Here is a 19,828-nt window from a genome sequence, read left to right as displayed (position 1 = left end):
ACTAAAGGTAACACACCTTCTAATGCATGTATTCTACGTCTTACATTACATTAGTGTGTACCGGGATAATGGTGCTCAAGCCAGGCACATAGGCCAAAAATAGTGATGGATAAGGAGAGTGCTGCTACACTGACACAATTATCCGACACAGTGATGTGGCAGATGATACATGTCTTGTATCATCGTGCTACACGTCATGTATTATCGTGATACATGTCATGTATCATTTTGTAAAAGGGTGATACATGTCATATATCATGTTGATACATGACATGTATCATTCGCCACATCAGTGTGTCGGATGAATGTGTCAATTTCCTGTGTCAGTGTAGAATTATTGATATTGAACTAAGGATGCCAGAGTGGAAGTATGTCTGGATGATACATACTATATAGAATCCTGTTGAGCACCGTTATCACTTGGTTCTCACAATTGTTACTGTAAGTTTCAGTCTGCCGAAGTAAGGATGATACAAACAATGTATCATACATTTGTCAGGATGATACATATAATATACTATCATGTGGAGCATTGTTATCACTTGATTCTCACCATTGTTACTGGAAGTTTTGGTCTGGCAAAGTAAGGATGATACATCCAATGTAGCATACTGTTGTATGGATGGTACATGATATATAGCATCTTGTTGAACACCGTTATCACTTGGTTCTCACCATTGTTATTTGAAGTTTTGGTCGGCCAAAGTAAGGATGATACATACAATGTAGTGTACTATTGTCAGGATGATACATAATATATAGCAACCTTTTTAGCACTGTTATCACTTGGTTCTTGAAGTTGTTGTATTGGTGGTAGTATTCAAAATATTAGAAATGAGGTTCACCATAGATTGTTTGGAGTTAAATGATTGGAAGAAGGTAGTTCTTTTTTAAGACTTGTTTAGTTTCTAGTTGAATGAAGAACATGAAGAACATATAAAAGAAAGACTTGTTGAATGAAAGATGCAAACACAAACATTGAGGTAATGGAAAGATTGATTGAAAGAAATAATAATAAAGAAGATTGATTGATTGAATAACAAAGCAAAATAACAAGATTGAAATGAAGAACAATAAAGTAAAATGACTTGAATGAAAAAAAATTTAGAAAAATAAATCCTACATGACACTAGATTAAGTATAGGTGCATTCTCTCTCCTTAATTTTTGGTTTATATACCCCTATTTTATGCCAATGGCTAATTTGCCCTTCTCCATTATATTTGAGATACCTCACCCTTTACTTTATGCTTTTGCTTTTTTCCCTTTGCTTTTTGATTTCTTCTTGATCAAGATAGGTTTTGGAGAATGCCATATTTAGTGCGAAGAACCTCCAACTCTGGTCTTCTGAGTTGAGGGCTTTGACTTTTGACTTTTGACTTTGACATTTGACTTTGGCTTTTTTAGCACTTTTTCATAGCAGCTTCTGGTCTTCATAATAAGCGTGATTAAGGCTCCTTTTAGTGCTAAGATGCAGCTTTTATGATAAGTGGTCTAAATTTCTCTGTAACTTTAAAAAGGCAATAAAAGCTATGAGTTGTCTTTTCATTAAATGTAAGAAAGGCCGTAATACAGTAATGTAAGGGTAATAAAACGCATATTTGGGAGCTGATCACCACCCCTAAATAACATCTTGCTTGTTCTCAAGTGAGGATGAGAGAAAAAATTAAAATCATAAATGAGTAATTTATTATAAGTTATACGAATCTCGTTTCACAGAGTGCGATTGCATTGACTATATGCAACAAGGCCTTAAACCACTAGGAATTCCCTAGTGGATGATCTTTAAGGTTCGTGAGAGTTTTCTAGTGAAGGTACTCATAAACTTCTTCTATTTAGTACAAAGGGCCTTGTTTCCTTATTTATTCTCAGAAGTCCATACATCTCATTAGTTGGGAATAAGGACAAGCTCCTTTGAACTTAGAATAACATATGTACAGTAATTTAATCACCTAAAGATAAATGTGCAAAACATGAGCAATGAAATGCAAAAGTAGAGTCGTTTTCGAGACTTTTAGAGAGCGTCTTTAAGGTGGGTTCTCATAGGGGTGTGTTGCAATCACAACTCTCTGATAGATTCACTCAAGGTTCGTTATAATAAGTGCAGCGGGCACTTATATTCCTCATATACTCAAATGACATTCAAAGAAACCTGAGTCAATTGATCACGCTTGCCACTTACTATCACACCATCCTATTCCTAATTGAGCTAGAGGTCTTTTATTACGAGTTACGGGGCTAGGGTGATGGTTTAGAAGGAAAAAGGAAGGGAAAAACAAAATCTGATAAGTTGAGAAACTGAGTCTTCAAGATACTTGTAACTAGAGAAGATCTTCGTTTTGTTCTTTGCTTCCTAATTGTGATACATTTTTTTTAGCCCCTTGGCTTTGTGACTCCATATGATTTTGAATTTAGGAGTTCTAACTTTTCTTTTGTTTGTGATATCATCTCCTTTTGATTTTGAACTTTTGGGAGATTCAATTTTTTACTCCTTTGATTTCTTTTTTGGAGTTTTGGTTTTTGATGGGTCTTTATTTTCTTCTCTTTTCTTTTTATTTTCGAAGCAACTTACTGATCTGTTTTTGTACAAGGTCTTCTCTTATCTTTTTCTGATATCCATCCAATTCTCAACTCGTCAGCTAGGTAAGCTTTTTTTATTGTGTGTTGTAATGGGTTAGGAATTTTTAGCAAAGAATAAAAAGGCTTTTTAGCAAATGGTGAAGGCTCAAGGGGGGGTAACTAGAGGAAAAACTATCTTTTTGGGGTTTTAATGTTTATTTGGCTGTATCAATCCCAAAAGGGCCTAAATTCTCTCTTAGGATATATCATGGTGATCAAGCAAGTGGATGTGTGGTTTTTCTATCTGGACATCATTTGTGTCATCACTCAATAATCGCTCAAATGAGGCTTTTGGCTAGATTCTCATAGGATATAGAACTTAATTGTTCTAACCTTGGTCTCAAAAACTCACTGCTATATACAAACAAATGTTGATGCATGCCATTCATGAAAAGTTGTAGAAACTATTGTACGTATATTAGTCTAAGTTCGAAAAATGAATCCTTACTCTATTGCTATAATAATAATTCTAAACTTTTTATTAATCATATAAAAGGAAACAAGACTTTTTAATACTAAACAGAAAAATATTTTTGGTCTTTTTCGAAATTTTTTTATAGAAAGAAAGAAATATACTATTATATCTACTATATAGAAAATGCATAGTTTTTGCAAAATGTTACTATACCACCCCAAAATAGAACTATGTTTTGTCCTCAAAGTATAAAGATAAGGAAAGAGATTATCATAGAAACATGAGCAAAAACGGCGATACATTTGTATTCTGTTCTTCATGATGAAAGTACGCCACCCCCAAATAAGTTTGGGGCGTGGGTTGTTTGATATAGAACAGGAAATACATGGTTTATTATACTAAGGATAATTATTCTACTATGAAATATTTTTTGGGTTTTTGTATTTTTGAAAACATATATGAAATGCATGAAAGAAAAATGGGAAATTTTGGCATGATGTATTTGTATTACCTTCTACTCATATACCAAATTCCACAAGAAAACAAATAAAACAAATAAAACAAGCATATATAATATTAACCATATAATTAAACGTCATAATAAAGAAAAATAAACAACACGAAAGATTATAAACTATCTATACGGACTCTAGGGAGCTGCCTAGTCAGACTCATCATGACGTCGAGAAGATCCTTCTTCTTGATGACGTCGGGTCCTAGCGTGTCTATCACTATGTGGGAGCACGCCTCTAATGCTCTGCAGTGTTCTAGTGACACTGTGCTAAAAACGTCACTGCTCATGCTGGAAGGACCGCTCCTCCTCTCTGAGGGTCTGCAATTCCGCTATGATGACTCCCTGTGTTTGCTTGAGCTGGTGGAGGTATGAATGCAGAATCCTCTGGCTTCCATAGAGGAAGTGAATTCCGTCCATGGGCTGAGTGAACTGTCGAGTGACATCTTCGGCGAAGTAATCCACTTTCTTAGTAGGGCGTGCTTGCTCGGCGGCTCTGGTGGCAGGTGGAAGCTAGAATTTCTGGACTCAGTGGGCATAGATAGGACCTGTGGTATCGTCCTTGACCTCCACTAGGGCATCTGTGGCCTCGAACCCCCAGTGCTGCATGATCTTGGTGACCAGCACTGGTTAAGGGGTGGTTGACTTCTTGGGTTTACAGAGTTGCTCCCAAACGAAGGTGACGATGCAGAAGTTGTTCTTTTGCTCTTGAAGAATCCATAGAATATGGAGCATCACCTTACATATATCAGAAGGCTTGGCTGAGGCTAGCAGGTTGTAGGCTGTCCACTGAGATATTGCCAATTGATTCCTTTGCAATGAACTCTGAAATGCGCAGTGAGACTTGGGGTGTTTCACCCCCTCAAGAAGTGTCTCTACCATCATCACATCGATGGTCTTACTGTATGGGGACTATTCCGTCTGAACATAAGCTTTCAGAAGAATCCCCAGTTGGAACCTAATCAAGCTTGTACTCATTTCAAAGGAGTTTTCAAAAGGGAATTCAAATATGAAATAATCATCCAAAGAAAGGGTGAAAAATTTGAAATTTGGGCTCCAAAGGGTCACAAGGGCATTTTGGTCATTTTCAGCTCAAAATTTAGAAAACAATAAAACTTCAGCCATAGTTAGAACATGATGAGGAGAGTCTAAATACGCTAATATAGGATTGACAAGAAGCAAGTTTGAAGTAGAAATGAAGACTCGAGAATGAAAATCACGTTATATGATCAAATTTAATTTAAGGCAAAATTGTGAATGAATTATGCCTGGGGTGCAAAAATTGGGTGTCTACAATTGCCCTTCTTTGGTGGAAGTTGCTCCCAACTGAACGACAAAGACAAGGAGACACAACATTTTTGCCAAACTCTATCTAAGAAATCTCATGCAATTTTTGAAAATTTCATTTGAAAATAATTTTTGAAGATGTGTTTTTTCCCGAAATATTTGAAATCTTAGTTTCATCAAGTTGTTTGTGAAAGCATAGTTGAAAATGGTTGTCACTCAAGAGAGGATGGTATCGTACCTTACAAATGTGTGGTTTACGCCTTACATTTTTTCAGTACTCAACCAAAGGTAACACACCTTCTAATGCGTGTATTCTACGTCTTACATTACATCAGTGTGTACCGGGATAATGATGCTCAGGCCAGGTACTTAGGCAAAAAGTAGTGATGGATAAGGATGAAAAACTTTTTGAAATCAAGGGACAAATTTGTTGAAATATGATATTTTCAAATTCATTTTGGGAAACTGGTGAAATCAAGTGGATAGATCAATTCATTCGATATTTTGACTTAGATTAAAGATTCTCATATAATGGTGATAACCAAACAATGATGAAAGACTCACTAGGGAGAGCAAGAAGATTTGCTGGGGATAGGAGATTTTAAAGAAGATGGAAGAAGACATAGAAGAACACGACTGGGGAAGATGAATTACATGCTGGAGATGAAAGGTGGATGCTAGGGATGATGATACTCAAGTTCAATCAATCAATCAATTACGTTCAAGTATACTTAGATTGGAAAAGACTGCCACTATGAGTTCAGGCTGATTCATCCGTGAGGTGAAGTAGTAGTATAATGAGAGTTTATTTTGAGGTTCGCCATAGATTTTTAGAGATGGATAAATGGGAGTTTATGAAAGGGTGAAGGTAGTAGTTTTTAAAGTTCAGAACTTGTTTGTATGAAAGGATGAATGACTTGTATTAAAAGCAATGAAAAGAAAACTTGTATTGATGAGAAAGCATTGAGTCGAGATTGAAAACACAAAGACTTTAAATAACAAACTTGAATTGAAAAGTTGACAAGAACAAAGAGAAAATAAAGCAAATAAAAACTTGAAATGTAAATGACTTGAAAATAAAAATTACACTACTCCTACATGACCATATATTAAGTCTAAGTGCCCTCTCTCCTCTCACTTTTTGGCTTATATATTACACATTTTTCCAAGTTATAGATTTGCCCTTCACTTTTAGATGTAAGATACCTCATGAGTTTGCTTTATGCTTTTCTAGATGCAAGCCACCTCATGAGTTGCTTTTTCATTTATGCTTTATGATTTTTACTTTTGCTATTAGGTTTCTTCATGAGCAAGCTTGGTTAGGCAAGACTACTTTTGAGCTGAGGCCATAAGCTTCAGTTTTCTGGGTAGATGACATAATCTTCAGTCTTTTGGGTTTGAGTCTTTGACCGTTGAGTTTGACTTTGACCTTGACTTTTTAGCATTTTCTCTAGTAAGCTAGAGTCTTTATAACAAGCGTTAATAGAGCTCCTTTTGGCACTAAAATGCATATTTTACAATAAGTCCTTTGAAAAGGCCTGTAACCTGCAAATGATAGTAAAAGCTATGAGTTGTTTGTTCATTGAGCATAAGAAGGACATATTTGAAGCACTGCAAGGGTAATAAAACGCACATTTGGGGTTTGATCAACAACCCCCAAACTTTTGGTGAAATGGAGCTTCTACTCAGGATTGAACTAGGAGAAAAGATGGCTAAAATGAAGAACTAGAAAGAAAAATAATGAACACTCAGGAAAAGAAGACTACTAGGCTATTAGCTATGAATAACTAGCTGAAGATTATTAGCTTTGAATAACTAGCTGTACGCACAAAAATGTGTACCTAGGTCTATGCAATTGATTTTAGAGTCGCCACTAACTTTATTAAGGAAAAATTGAGTAAAACCTATGTGAAGGACTAGCCCTCGAAACTAGATGATTATTGGGTTCGAGAGTCAAGGTACGATGTGGGAAGGTGTTAGGCACCCACGCTCGCCTGGTAAAACCAGCCTTACTTCTATTGAGGTGTAATGTTTTGAGATAGGCGAATAAAGAAAGCTTGAAATTTCATTTCCATGTTGGATGATCTTTGCCAAATTATTTAAAGCTAATAACTATATACTATAATAAGACTAAAAGATAATTCTAATATGCAATGCTAAATGAAGAGAAAAGAGAGATATCACCTTGTTTGGAATATGGCCTCATACTTGATTGTAGATTGATTGATCGATTGTTGATGAATGATGATGATGAACTTGATCTTGAATTGATAAATTTGATGATTGAAATAGGTGATTTGGGAGAATAAACAACTTTTGGTGAAATGGAGCTTCTACTCAGGATTGAACTAAGAGAAAAAGAGACTCAAGATGAAGAACATGAAGAACTTCATTAGAAAAACCTCAAAGTCGAAATTTTACCTCCAAATTAAGATTAAACTAAAGAAATTATACCCTAAAATGATAAACTAGAAAAGAAAAAAAGAACACTCAAGAAAAGAAGACTACTAAACTATTAGCTCTGAATAACTAGTTCAAGATTATTAACTCCGAAATACTAGCTCCAGATGTTTTTTTGTGGATGAATGAGACCCATATTTATAGCTTTTTGGGATGGATTCCAATATGGTAATGAGTTTGATCCAATGGCTGAGTGTTGATGAAGAAAAATCCAATGGTTTGATATCTTTTTGGATGCACCTCATAAATCTGGCCCTTGATTCAAGAGGTGGGATAAGGGGTGCGATCTTGGTCCTTGATTTTTGGATCTTTTAGATAGATTAGGGTAAAAAAACAAACCCTAGACGTTCTTAATGAGCCCACAATCCAGAGTTTCCAAACTTGGCTCCAAAATGACATATTCTCTAGAATATTCTTGATTTTAGGGATCAAATCAAATCAAACAAATAAAGAAGGTTCTCTAGGTTTTTGGAGGCTTGAGAATGGTCTAGAAACCCTAATGAAAAGGTTTTATACGAGCTGGATCCACAGCCCACGAGCACGGGTCCAAAATCCACAAAAAGGCCCATTTTGACCATATTTTCAATGCTGCAAATTCTCTTTGACCAGGTCAAAATTAGGCAAACTCTTCTTCACAAAAATTGTTCATTAATCCATTAGGAAGGTCCATGAACTCTTAAAAGTACCCTTGGGTCGAAATATTACTCCAATAAATTGTTGCACTCAATAGTGTGCACAACGGGCTGAAACGGGATAGGGCAAGATTATGGTTTCCGAAATCCAAAAGGAACCTAGGCAAGATTGTACTCATTTCGAAGGATTTTTCAAGGGGAATTCAAATATGAAATAATCTCATCCAAATAAAGAGTGAAAAAAATGAGATTTGGGATCCAAAGGGTCACAGGGGCATTTTGGTCATTTTCAGCTCAAAACTCAGAAAGCAACGAAACTCCAGCCATAGCTAGAACATGATGAGGAAAGTCTAAAGATTCTAAAATAAGATTAAAATAAAGAAGTTTGATGTAGAAAAGAAGACTCTAGAAAGCAAATCACCTTATATGATCAAATTTAATTCAAGGCAAAATCGTGAATGAATTATGCCTGGGGTGCAAAAATGGGGTGTCTACACTAGCTGAAGATGTTTTTTGTGGGTGAATGAGACCCCTATTTATAGTGTTTAGGCATGGATTTCAATATGGTAATGAGTTTGATCTAATGGCTGAGTATCAATTAAGAAAAAACCAATAGTTTGATATCTTTCTGGATACACCTCCTCAAATAAAGCAAATTTGGCCCTTGATTCAAGAGGTGGGATAAGGGGTGTGATGTATGCACTTTTATAGATTTATGGTATGAAATCCAAATGAACTATAAACATACACATTTTCAAGATTCCTTTTCCTTACTCACATGTCTTTTGTGTAAGCTTAGAGTAAGAGTTTCGTCCAACCTAAATACGAGGCTAAGGTCACAACTGAAATAGATTTAAAAGGAACTAGTGAGAAGGATTTTTATTTAGAGCTTTCAATTTGATGCTTCCTATGATAATTTAATGTGCAAGATACAGAAAAAGAAATGCAACTTTAATAGTTAAAACAAGAAAATTAGAGAAAGAGAAAAAGGTAGAGGTTTTCATTCTACTCATGCAAGGTCTAATGATAATAAATGTTTAAGAATGAGGTGATGCATAGTAGATATATGATGTCGTGAACAGGAAATTATGGTGGAAAAATAGTAGATAAAACTCATCAAAATCATGTGATAAAGAGGAGAGTAGTCGTGTTCGCCAAACTCTAATTCGTACACTACTAGGATGCAAATCTAGATTGCAATTATGCTTCACTAATAAGAGTCAAAATAGTAAATATGATGTTAAAATAGTAAATTTAGAGAATAAATAAAGGTATTAGAAGGGGTTTAATCCGCCATGCGATTCGATTAATTATTAGTTAGTATCGAATCGCTTGTATTGATCCCTAGTGAAGACCAAGTCCTCTCGGATCGAGGTTTCACTAGCATGAGAGAATAGCTCCACCATAAATCTCTTTGGTGGTGGCTCTATACTCTAGTTCTCCATTATGAGCTCTATCTCTAGTTACTCATAATGAAGAACTTGAAGTTATTATTTGCAAAACAATAAATACTAATGATTAATCATTCTCACATGGCTTCATAAACCTTCTCTAATGGAGGTTTAGCCTAGTGTAATAGGAATTATATTAACTAAAGATTGACCAGAAGACATAATTTAAAGAACAATATTTGAAATTAAACTAAAGCTTTTGATTAATTGGGAATTAATGGTGGTTACAATTGTTAAACATAATTATAAACTAAGGAAAACATAAACCTAAATTAAACTAAGGGTTTGTTAGAAGAGTTAAAAAAGGATCAGTAGTGTTTAACCTTAACCCTCTTTATATAGGAGAGGGTTAAGGTTACATTTTCGTGCATGTGCCAAAAAGGGGGACTTTGGGCCTCTAAAGTGAGCCCAAAGTCCATTAGGTTAAGTCTAAAAGGGTCACAGCTGCTGGAAATTACTTCCGTGCCCTTTTTGTCCACTTTTATAGCTTTGATTGGGGCAAGACTGGGTCCATTGGAAAGCTGATTCCGAGCCGATCTTTTTGACATAAAGTAGGCCTAATTCTAAGGTCCGAGTCCAAAGATAAGGCTTATTGAAGTTCTATTAACTTTTCTATCATTTTTCTACCCAAATTGACTTTGACTTCTCAGCATTGACTGGGCTTGAAAAAGGTTTTTCTCCATGATTCTTGGGCTTTAAATATAGAACTTCCTTGGTAATTATCTTGACTCGTTTTTCATGCAAAAGTGGTGCTTTTAGTCACCTAATCAACTTCAAGTCCTGAAATACACAAAAACATGTAAACATTACTAACTCTTATTTATTATAAATATAATTGGCCTAAATAGAGTACTATTAAGGGGTTTAAACTACACTTTTGGGTGCTTATCACACCACCCCCAAACAACATTTTGCTTGTCCTCAAACAAAGATGAGAAATAAAAACAGATAAGTAGCCAAAAATGTGGTTTAACTAATCTTGTTTTGCATAGACCGATTACATTAACTATATGAAATAAGGCCTTAAACCACTAGGAATTCTCTAGTGGACGAGTTATAGTCTCGTAAGAGTTTTCCAGAGAAGGTACTTACAAACTTCATTTATACTATAACGACTAAGTAAGAAAAATAAAATTTCCTAATTAATCTCAGATATATATACATCTCAATAACAATATAATAAGAACAATGCTTTTGAAATCTAAGCTAATACACGCATAATAATCAAATCATCTAACAATATACATGCATGCTATATATAAACTATGTTATGAAATGTAATGGCATGTCCGTTTCAGAAACTTTTGGAATAGCGTCCTTAAGTAGGTCCTCACAATTTGTCAAGACAAAAATACTCTAATTTTTCCACTCAAGTTAGCTCACTCCAGTGTGTAGTGGGCACATGTTTCCTCACAATCTCAATGGCGTCCAAAGGAGCCGAGGTCGATTAATCACATCTACCACTTACTATCACACCAAATTAATCCTAATTGAGCTAAATGTCTTTATTATGTGATACAAGGCTAAGGTGATGGTTTAAGAAGAAACAGAATGGATATTCAAATAAACAAGTCTAAGATAATAGGGTCTTCAATTGAAAAGTAAAAGTCATCTCCATTACCTAAGTCATCCCCAAGGCTGCCACTTAGTGAATGTGAGCTGCTATGTGTTTGTCCCTCGTCCATGTACAAAGAGCTGTAATACAATACAGCAAGTATGCATGTACATAGTGCAAAGATCAAGATCTGTTAATTTTTAATTTAAATTTCTACTTAACTAAGCAAGAGAAAGCATTCGATAAAAGGCCTATTATGCACACATGAAAAATATAGTCAGAAAAGAAAAAGATTCAAGTACAGACATACCATGTTCAAACAAAAAATTACACTTAATCAAAGAACTACCAAAATTTTAATACCACAAAACACACACTACTAAGTCAACACAAAATATAAATGGACTATGTTCTAGATCTCTTTCTTTTTCTGCTACTCTCAACAACTTCAAACATGTCGTCTGGGTCGTTGAATATCAGCTCATCCACCATAGAAATGTCGAGGTTGTTAGGCCCTATATCTGAATCATTCATCACTCTTTAATCTCAGAGACACGGTCCACCTTCATCAAAATACACTTTTCTTGGAACCTCCAACACTACATGCCATTCAAGATTCTTGGGATCTTGGGAGTAGAAAACCTGAGTAGCCTTCTCTGGAAGAATAAATGGTTCATCACATATATGGTCCGAACTAAGTTGATTTGATAAGTTGACCAACCTCAACTTTGCTTCCTCATCCACTTTCACACCAAGTTGTGTGCACTTAGCCCAATCACACTTGAACAAAATAGTCTTGTAGCCATCACGATAATTTAGCTGAACAATGTTTGTTAGAACGCCATAGTAATCTGCATCTCCATCAATTGGATTTTTATCCTTAGAACTATAACGGAAAGTTGTAGGGCAACTTGTGGTAACACCGCTATTTTGGTTCCTTTTATTTTTCTGATAGTCTTTGGTGATGAAGAGAAACCCATTGACACAACACTTATGGTACTTTGTAGCAAAGCGTGTAGGTCCCCTAACTAAATCCTTGAAGTGATCATCAGTGGATTCGAGGAACTCCTGCTATTTTGTCAACCATGTGATGAAATCATCAGAATACAATGCCACCCTAGTGTGCCCAGTCCTCCTCCTTGCACTTGCTCTATTGTCCTCAATGAAGCTAGTGTACTTCCTAAATGATTTTTGGATTAATAAAGTCAGTTAGGAATATGTATATAATTTAGATTGTGTTAAGTTTCTAACAACTTTAATACGATATGATATACTTACATGTGCCATCTGTCATAACTAGGATGACTTCTTAGTACTCATTGTCGTGCTTGTTCATACTCCACACCTTCCAATAAATACTTTGCACTTGGGCCAAGTGGCCCACCCTCATTGGCAGTGGGGTTGTCGTCTACACTATCCAAAACATCTGGTAAAACATCAGGTTTATTTTCAGCCATCCTATCAAGTTTATCTAAAAAACCACCTCCTCTTTTATATCCAGCACAATACATTAGTGTCTCCTCTTTCAAGTAACGCTTTGCAATACACCCTTCCGGGCGCGCTTTGTTGGTAACATAATCCTTGAAATATTTCATGTACCTTAAAAAAGTATTTCAGAAGCAATAGAATCTTAAAAATGAGAAAAAAATAAATAAATAAAGGAAGTAACAAAAATCAGGCTATGTACCTTTCAAAACAATACATCCACCTAAAGAAAACAGGCCCACAAAGGCGAGCCTCATGAGCTAAGTGAATAGGAAGATGCATCATAGTTACAAACAATGATGGTAGGTAGATTCTCTCCAGCGCGCACAATGCCTTGACCATACCCCTTTCCAGTACATCAAGTGTTTCAATCTCTACTTTCTTCGAACACAAAGCACTAAAGAAAGTACAAATGGTAGTAATAATTGTCCAAGCTTCTTTTCTATTGCCATCTCTATAAGCATGCTATATTAATACCGGCAGCAAATGTTGCATTAGAATATGATAGTCATGTGACTTCATTTGTCTCAAATCCATTGAATCTCCTTTGACAATATTATACCAGTTACCGCTAAACCCAATAGGTACACTAAGATTGTGCAAGGTTTGGATGAACAACTTCTTCTCTTCTTTTCGAAGCCAAAAGATACCTTGAGGCATAACCTGTTTCCCGCCAAGCTGAGTCACCCAATATTTCTTCTTTCTCTTCATGCGCTTTAAATCTTTGTGTGCATTGACATCATTTTTAGTTTTCCCTTTCATATTCAACATCAAAGCAAGAAGAATTTCACATACATTTTTTTCAATATGCATTACATTAAGGTTATGACGGACGAGAATGTGTTTCCAATACTTGAGCTTAAAGAAGATAGATCGCTTTCTTTTATTCCTTTCTTTATTCTTGCCGAGTTTCCCAAATTGATGATTTTTCAAACTCTTAGTCATTATCTTAACTTCAGCTCCAATCAACCTTATTGGTTGCTCACCTTGTTCCTTTGTCTTATCATAGGTGCTTTCTCTTGTATCATTTCTAGCCTCGGATCTCAATGGAAGCCACCGTCTACTTCTCATATACACATGCTTACTTCCATGGTGAAGTCTTATAGAAGCAGTTTTCGGACCACAAGGATGGCAAGCGAATTTTCCCTTAGTTCTACAACCGGAGATGTTCCCATAAGCTGGAAAATCATGGATTGTCCACAATAAAATGGCATGCATATGGAACTCTTCACCTTTGAATGCATCTTTAACTATCACCCCATCACGCCACAATTCTTGGAGTTCTTTTGATAGGGTTATATACTAAAAGAATTACTTTTGTATTAACTCAAATTCTTTATATTTTGAATGAGAATCATATGGGCAAATGTTATGCATATTATATATGTTATTAGTTATATGCATGTGTCTAATACTTTATGTTGTAGATGATATGGTATGAACACACAAAAGATCATATCATCAGTACCTTATAAAGTATAAGTAATCGTTCACAACCTAGATAGATTTGGACAAACCATTGGTACGATTGTAGTATAATCTGGTATTAATCTATCTTGACTATAGGATTACACTAGTACACTTTGTGTCTATTGAACAGGACCAAGTGAGGTTGTTTCTCCTTATACTGACTATATAAGAGAACAAACACCTCTGTTATTATGGATTCTTGTCCTCCTAATCCGGGTATAATAACGGGCACTTACATGCATTGTACATTGCTTTAAATCATCAATGAGTGAGATTCATTTGTGAATCAACAAACTCGATGGATTGGGTAATGACATTGTATGTAAAGTGTGCTGTTGATTATAGAAGGAATCCGTGTCCCGCAAGAAGTCTGGTTGATGATGTCCCCTTGAAGAGCTCAAAAAGATTGTCATGTAAACCCTGCAGGTGGATTTATTCCGACATGACAATGAGGTTGAGTGGTACTACTCAAGGACATAAGAAGTTGATTAATGTAGTTGTCAGTAACTTGACTTAATCAACGGACATTCGATATCTTAAACACAGGGAGATCAACGAGCATATAATATGGAGCCCATAAACGCTGACACGTAATTTGGGATTAGGGCGGTAGTGCAACAATGGCCTTTAGTGGAATAAGCCATTTGTTGACGGACTTGGGCCATGTGTTCGGGGCGAACATGGGAAGCCCAAGCCCGTCAGGAGGCCTAACCCTAATTTCTCCTTATGGTCCCTATTGTAGCATATAAATAGAATACTCTTTCTCTCTAGCCGAAATTCACTATTCATTGTTCTGAAAAAGAGGCAAGAAAAGTAGATCTGAATTCGTTTTTGATCTTGAGAGAAAGAAGGGGATTGGTAGATCGTTGTCCACACAACGACCAATCTATTCTAAAGGAATACAACAGAAGATCAAGGGGTTGATTGTTAATTCGGATTCACAAAGCTTGGATTCTCAGAGTTATCAAAACCGGATCTAAAAGGTATGTTTTCTAATCACAAATCGTGAGAACCCATTGATTCCGCTGCGCGTGGTTCTCGCTGTTTGTAGAAATAGTCATTCTGAAATAACGGTTCCTACATCTTTAACCAGCGACTGCAAATAAACGTCAATATCATTACCCGGTTGCTTTGGACCCTCAATGAGAGTTGAAAGCATGGTGAATTGAGACTTCATGCATAGCCCAAGTGGGAGGTTATAGTTCACAAGCATTACAGGCCATGAACTATGTTGCGCTCCAAAGTTGCCATAAGGAGTAAAACCATCAGTGGCTAGTCCCAAGCGAACTTCCGTGGCTCTACAGAGAAGTTTGAATATTTTAAATTGACTTGCTTCCACACTGTCGAGTTAACAAGATGCCTCATCGTGCCAGGCTTTGATTCTCCAGTAGAATGCCACCGCATCTCTTTTGCCACCCAAGGCACACTATACAATCGCTTCAACCTTTCCGTAAGTGGAAAGTATCGCAAGACCTTAGCAGGCACCCTGGTTCGCTTCCTCAAATCCTCAATGGTTGGAGTTTTGTATCTAGAAACACCACAAGTAGGACATCTAACCTTAAATTCATTATTTTCCCAATACAAGATGCAGTCGTTTCTACATGCATCAATCTTTTTGCATTTCAGTTTCAAGTCTTTAATCATCTTATCTGCCCTGTAGTTATTCTCTGGTATCTTGTTACCTGTAGGCAACACCATGCGAAGTAGTTGAAGGAATACGGTAAAACTTTTATCATTCCACCCATTTGTGTACTTTAGGTTAAGGAGTTTCATGACAAATCTAAGAACACTGAAGTCACATCCAGGATATAATGCAGTCATTGCTTCACGCAAGTTAGCGTTAAAAGCAACACCGTCTATGACTTCTTCCCCCTCTATACAACCTCCTGGATCATCTCCAAGAAAAGTGTCCAAGTTGTCAAGACTAAACTCTTGAGCAATGGTGTGGAAAGCAGCATTCATGTCAACCACATGCACGTTCTCTTGAAATCCCGACCCTCTTTGATTGTGTTGTTCTTCCACTTCTTTCTCACGGTGCAAGAACCACATTTTATATGTCTTGTCAAACCCATAGCTAAAACAATGTAGGGCAACATTATCGTGACTCATTGCCGCGCCTTGGTTTCGACACTTTCGACAAGAACATGGTATGACATTCTTGTTAACGTGGTGTTTCGAGGCAAAGATTACAAACTCTGTAACACCTCTTATAAAACGCGGATGTCGGAAATCATCTAGATCAATCCATCTCTTATCTATCAAGCACGTTAACTCTATGATGTACTTCTACGAGATAAGAAAGAAAGAATGAAACTTTAAACAAGAAAAATAGCTAAATAGTTATGTAGAGGCATACACTAACTAGGCCAAGGAGTTACAATGCTAACTCTAGACATACATTGACTTCAAGCTAACTCTACGCATACACTAACCTAATATTCATTACCAAAGTTAGATGAAACTAGAGTCGAACACATATATTCATGCATCTTATATAATCAGCAATACATACACAAACATATTGGTGTTGTAATAAGAAAGACATCAATCCTACAATGCTAGCAGGACTATTTGAAAAATCAGTTCGTTTTTCAAAGAGTAAAAAAGGTAGAATAGTTGAACTTAGTTAACTAGATTGCTCTCAAACTACCTTAGAATTTTTTTTTACCGAACCAAGCACAATGTGGCAATTTTATTTTGATACATCATCCTAATTTGACTAACACATTTGATTAAAGCATTACTCAAATAATAATAAGATGAGTTGCTTTAAACCAAATCAAAGTCAGTAGCCTTTGATTTGAAGGTATGATACTAGTATGCTACATATGATACTAGTCTCCATACACCTCTTCTGTTCAAATATTTTTTCGGCATTGAAGGTATATGATACTAGTCTCTACAATTGTAAAGCTATATAAACACGACATTTCTAATTCCACAAAATGCATTACCACTAGTATAAAGCCCGCTTAACTATCGTGTTTCATCAAACAATGTTGAAAATAAAAACACTTTACTCACATTAGGAACTGAAAAATAGAATATGGGAAAAAAGAGAAATGCATTCTTACAGTTGCTTATATATCAAATGGAGCTTTCAGAATTCGTATAAGAGACAAAAAAAAAGAGATAGCCAGTGCATATCTATAGAATACTAAACTTTCACTGACACTAAAATATAGAATACACACTTACAGAAAGCAAAGAAAAACAACCAAGGAACCTGCTTGTCATCCAAAGCAATTTAAACAAGAAGATCAGACATTATGTAAGAAGCCCTTTGTCGAAACACACAAATCAAATTGGACAAACTTACCAGAAATTATGGCGACATAATATGGTCTTTAGACGAATATTCTCAGAACTGAAATTAATTAAACACAAGTTTTAATAAAACAGCTAGAAAAGAAATCATGTTACACTTATTGAACACAAGTTTTAAATAAATAACTAAAGTTTTCATATTTTAAAAGCCGGTGTTCAAACAAGTAGTAGTGGAAGTGGAGGAGGAGATGTGTGGTGGCAGAGAGATGAGGTGGTGGCTTTGTAGTGAAGGAAAGTGAAGATTTTTTAAGGATTAAACATGCAAAAACTAGAAAAGGAAGTGAGAATAAGGCCGAGATTCAAACAAATCAACTAAATATTCAAACATTGAAATTACCTGTTCAGGTTGAGAAGGGTGTCTGCGGTACCAATGAAATTCAAGAGTTTCACGAGGTAATGGTCTGACGTAATCAACAGCTATTGCATAAGCGAATAGTAGTAGAAGAAGGAGAAGCTGAAAACTCGACAGTTTTAGAGTTAGCTTTATTATTTTAATTTTAGGGGTTTAATTTTTCATGAAATTTTAGCATGGGAAGTGAAATCTTTGCCGCCTGATAATTGAATAGATATGCCGACGGTTAAGAAGTACTGCCATATTTTGGTGTCCGTTGGAAACAAACAATGGTTAAAGCCCATTGAACTAGCCGATAGCTAAAAACTCTCATGCAACCGTCGGACAGAATAAAACAATTGGAATACCCCCGAGAAATTAACGGACGGATGGCCAACTAATACCTAACGGATAAAAGGCGTTGGTAACTTCCTATGGTTATAAACCGTCGGGTAATCTTTCTGGAGTCTGTTGGGTAAAGTCGTTTTTTTGGTAGTGTAACTAGAGAAAACCTTGTTCTTACTTTGCTTCTACACTTACTTAGTTTCCATCCTTAGCCTTTTTATTTTGGCTTTTTGACTCATTTTATTCTATTTTTGGAGTTTTTGTTTTGTTTTCTTTGGATGGAAACTTCTTTTATTTATTTTTTCTTTTTTGAAGCAACTAACTAATTTTTGGTTTTCCATAGGTTTTTCTCTTTATTTTCTTTACTCATCCTATTCTCAGAATCATTCAAAGATGGGTAGGTTTATTTTTATTTTTATTGGTTTAAAATATGGGCAAAAGATTTGTGGTTGCAAAAAAGCTAAATGAAAGGCTTAGAGGGGCGACTAGCGGATAATTACTCATGGGTATGAATTTTTAGCTATATTAATTGATCCAAAGAGGGCTTAAATTCTCGCTTAGAATATGGTATGGTGATCAAGCAAGTGGATGTGTAATTTCTCTACTCAGATTATATGTCTTCTTTGTGTTATCACTCAAATACTCACTCATATGAGGCTTTTAGGCTAGAATCTCACAGGATATGTAAAATTAAGTAGTCTAACTTAGGTCTCAGAAAAATACTGCCAAGTACACTCATGCTCATGCAAGATGTTAATGAAAAGATACAATGACTATTACCTACGTATTAACCTAAGTTTCTAAGAACTACGCTTAATTCTATTGATATTTGAGATTTCTAGACTAATATCATCATAGAAAATGAAATAATACCATTATCCTAAGTGCATAGTATAAACTATTTTTATGTTTTTTTTTTTATTTTTATACGACAAATAATACGTAATATCCAACCTAATATGTGCTTAAACATTTACAGCGTGTTTCTATACCACCCCCAAACAGAATCACACTTTGTCCCCAAAGTATGGAATGAAAAGAAATGATAGAGAGTACCATAGAAACGTGCTTGTAAATGGTAGCACCTTAAAAAGAGAGTTAAATGATACAAATATAAAAAAATTAAAATGTAGACGCAACTCCTATATGAGTTCCATCCATTATGGAGATAAAAGGAAATAAAATTCGCTTGGGACATAAGCGGACTCTAATAGGAAATTATAAATATTACCATATATAGTTGTTTTGAATCATACATTTTCCTCCGTCTGCTCCTCACTTGTGAAATGAGGCTCCTTTAAGTCTTGCATATCTATGACTACTTTCCAAGCTTTCATTCTGTTTTCATCTACCCTAGCCAACCTATTTAGTGCAATTTGGTCGGACGAGGTGCATGGGGCTACTAGGTGAGGTTGTAGGTGCTAGCTAGGCCAAACTATAACACGTAAGGAATGGACTATAGCATTGGTCATGTGCATTGTATCAACCTTAACCCAATCAGTGAAACGTGTACAGAATTCAGGAAAAAAGAATCTCATTATGTGGCAAACCATAACAGGCATAAGAAGGTACGCATGCCTCATTTTATAGGCTCATGCTAGACTAGACACTATGGTCTTGGGATTATCAAAATGCATACGTCCCTCAGCTAAAACAAGGAAGACGTTACATGCAGCGCTATTCACAGTTGAAAAATGCCATTTCACTAATATATTGAGCATAATGAAAAACATAGTAGAACCTATGTTAAGGAACATGCTTTTAAGGGCTATGTTATGTTGGCCTTGGTTTTCTAAACGGAAAACGCCCGCCCCATAAGTCTCGTGGAAGTATGCATAGCTATAATAGAAGGCATTATCCGACATGTAATCCCATGTGTCTTGGCCAGGAGGCATAGAAAGTCCTAGCGCCAATGCTAACAACAATCTGCTTAAATCCATT

The 19,828-nt window shown here is 35.8% G+C and overlaps 1 protein-coding gene across 1 annotated transcript; it reads right to left on the bottom strand.

Moving 5' to 3' along the window:
• Positions 1-12,245: 12,245 nt before the first annotated feature.
• Positions 12,246-15,933, bottom strand: LOC147488651 (uncharacterized). Its single transcript, XM_086574447.1, has 4 exons — positions 15,358-15,933; positions 12,892-13,716; positions 12,617-12,795; positions 12,246-12,528 (listed from the first exon to the last, which is right to left on the bottom strand). The coding sequence occupies exons 1-4, from the start codon at positions 15,931-15,933 to the stop codon at positions 12,246-12,248; spliced, it is 1,863 nt and encodes a 620-aa protein (XP_086430573.1).
• Positions 15,934-19,828: the final 3,895 nt, after the last annotated feature.

This window comes from Coptis chinensis, chromosome 7 (assembly GCF_015680905.1).
Source record: "Coptis chinensis isolate HL-2020 chromosome 7, ASM1568090v1, whole genome shotgun sequence".
Taxonomy (NCBI): domain Eukaryota; kingdom Viridiplantae; phylum Streptophyta; class Magnoliopsida; order Ranunculales; family Ranunculaceae; genus Coptis; species Coptis chinensis.
Note: the sequence above shows the minus strand (reverse complement) of the source record. Positions and strands in the feature narration are given on the sequence as shown.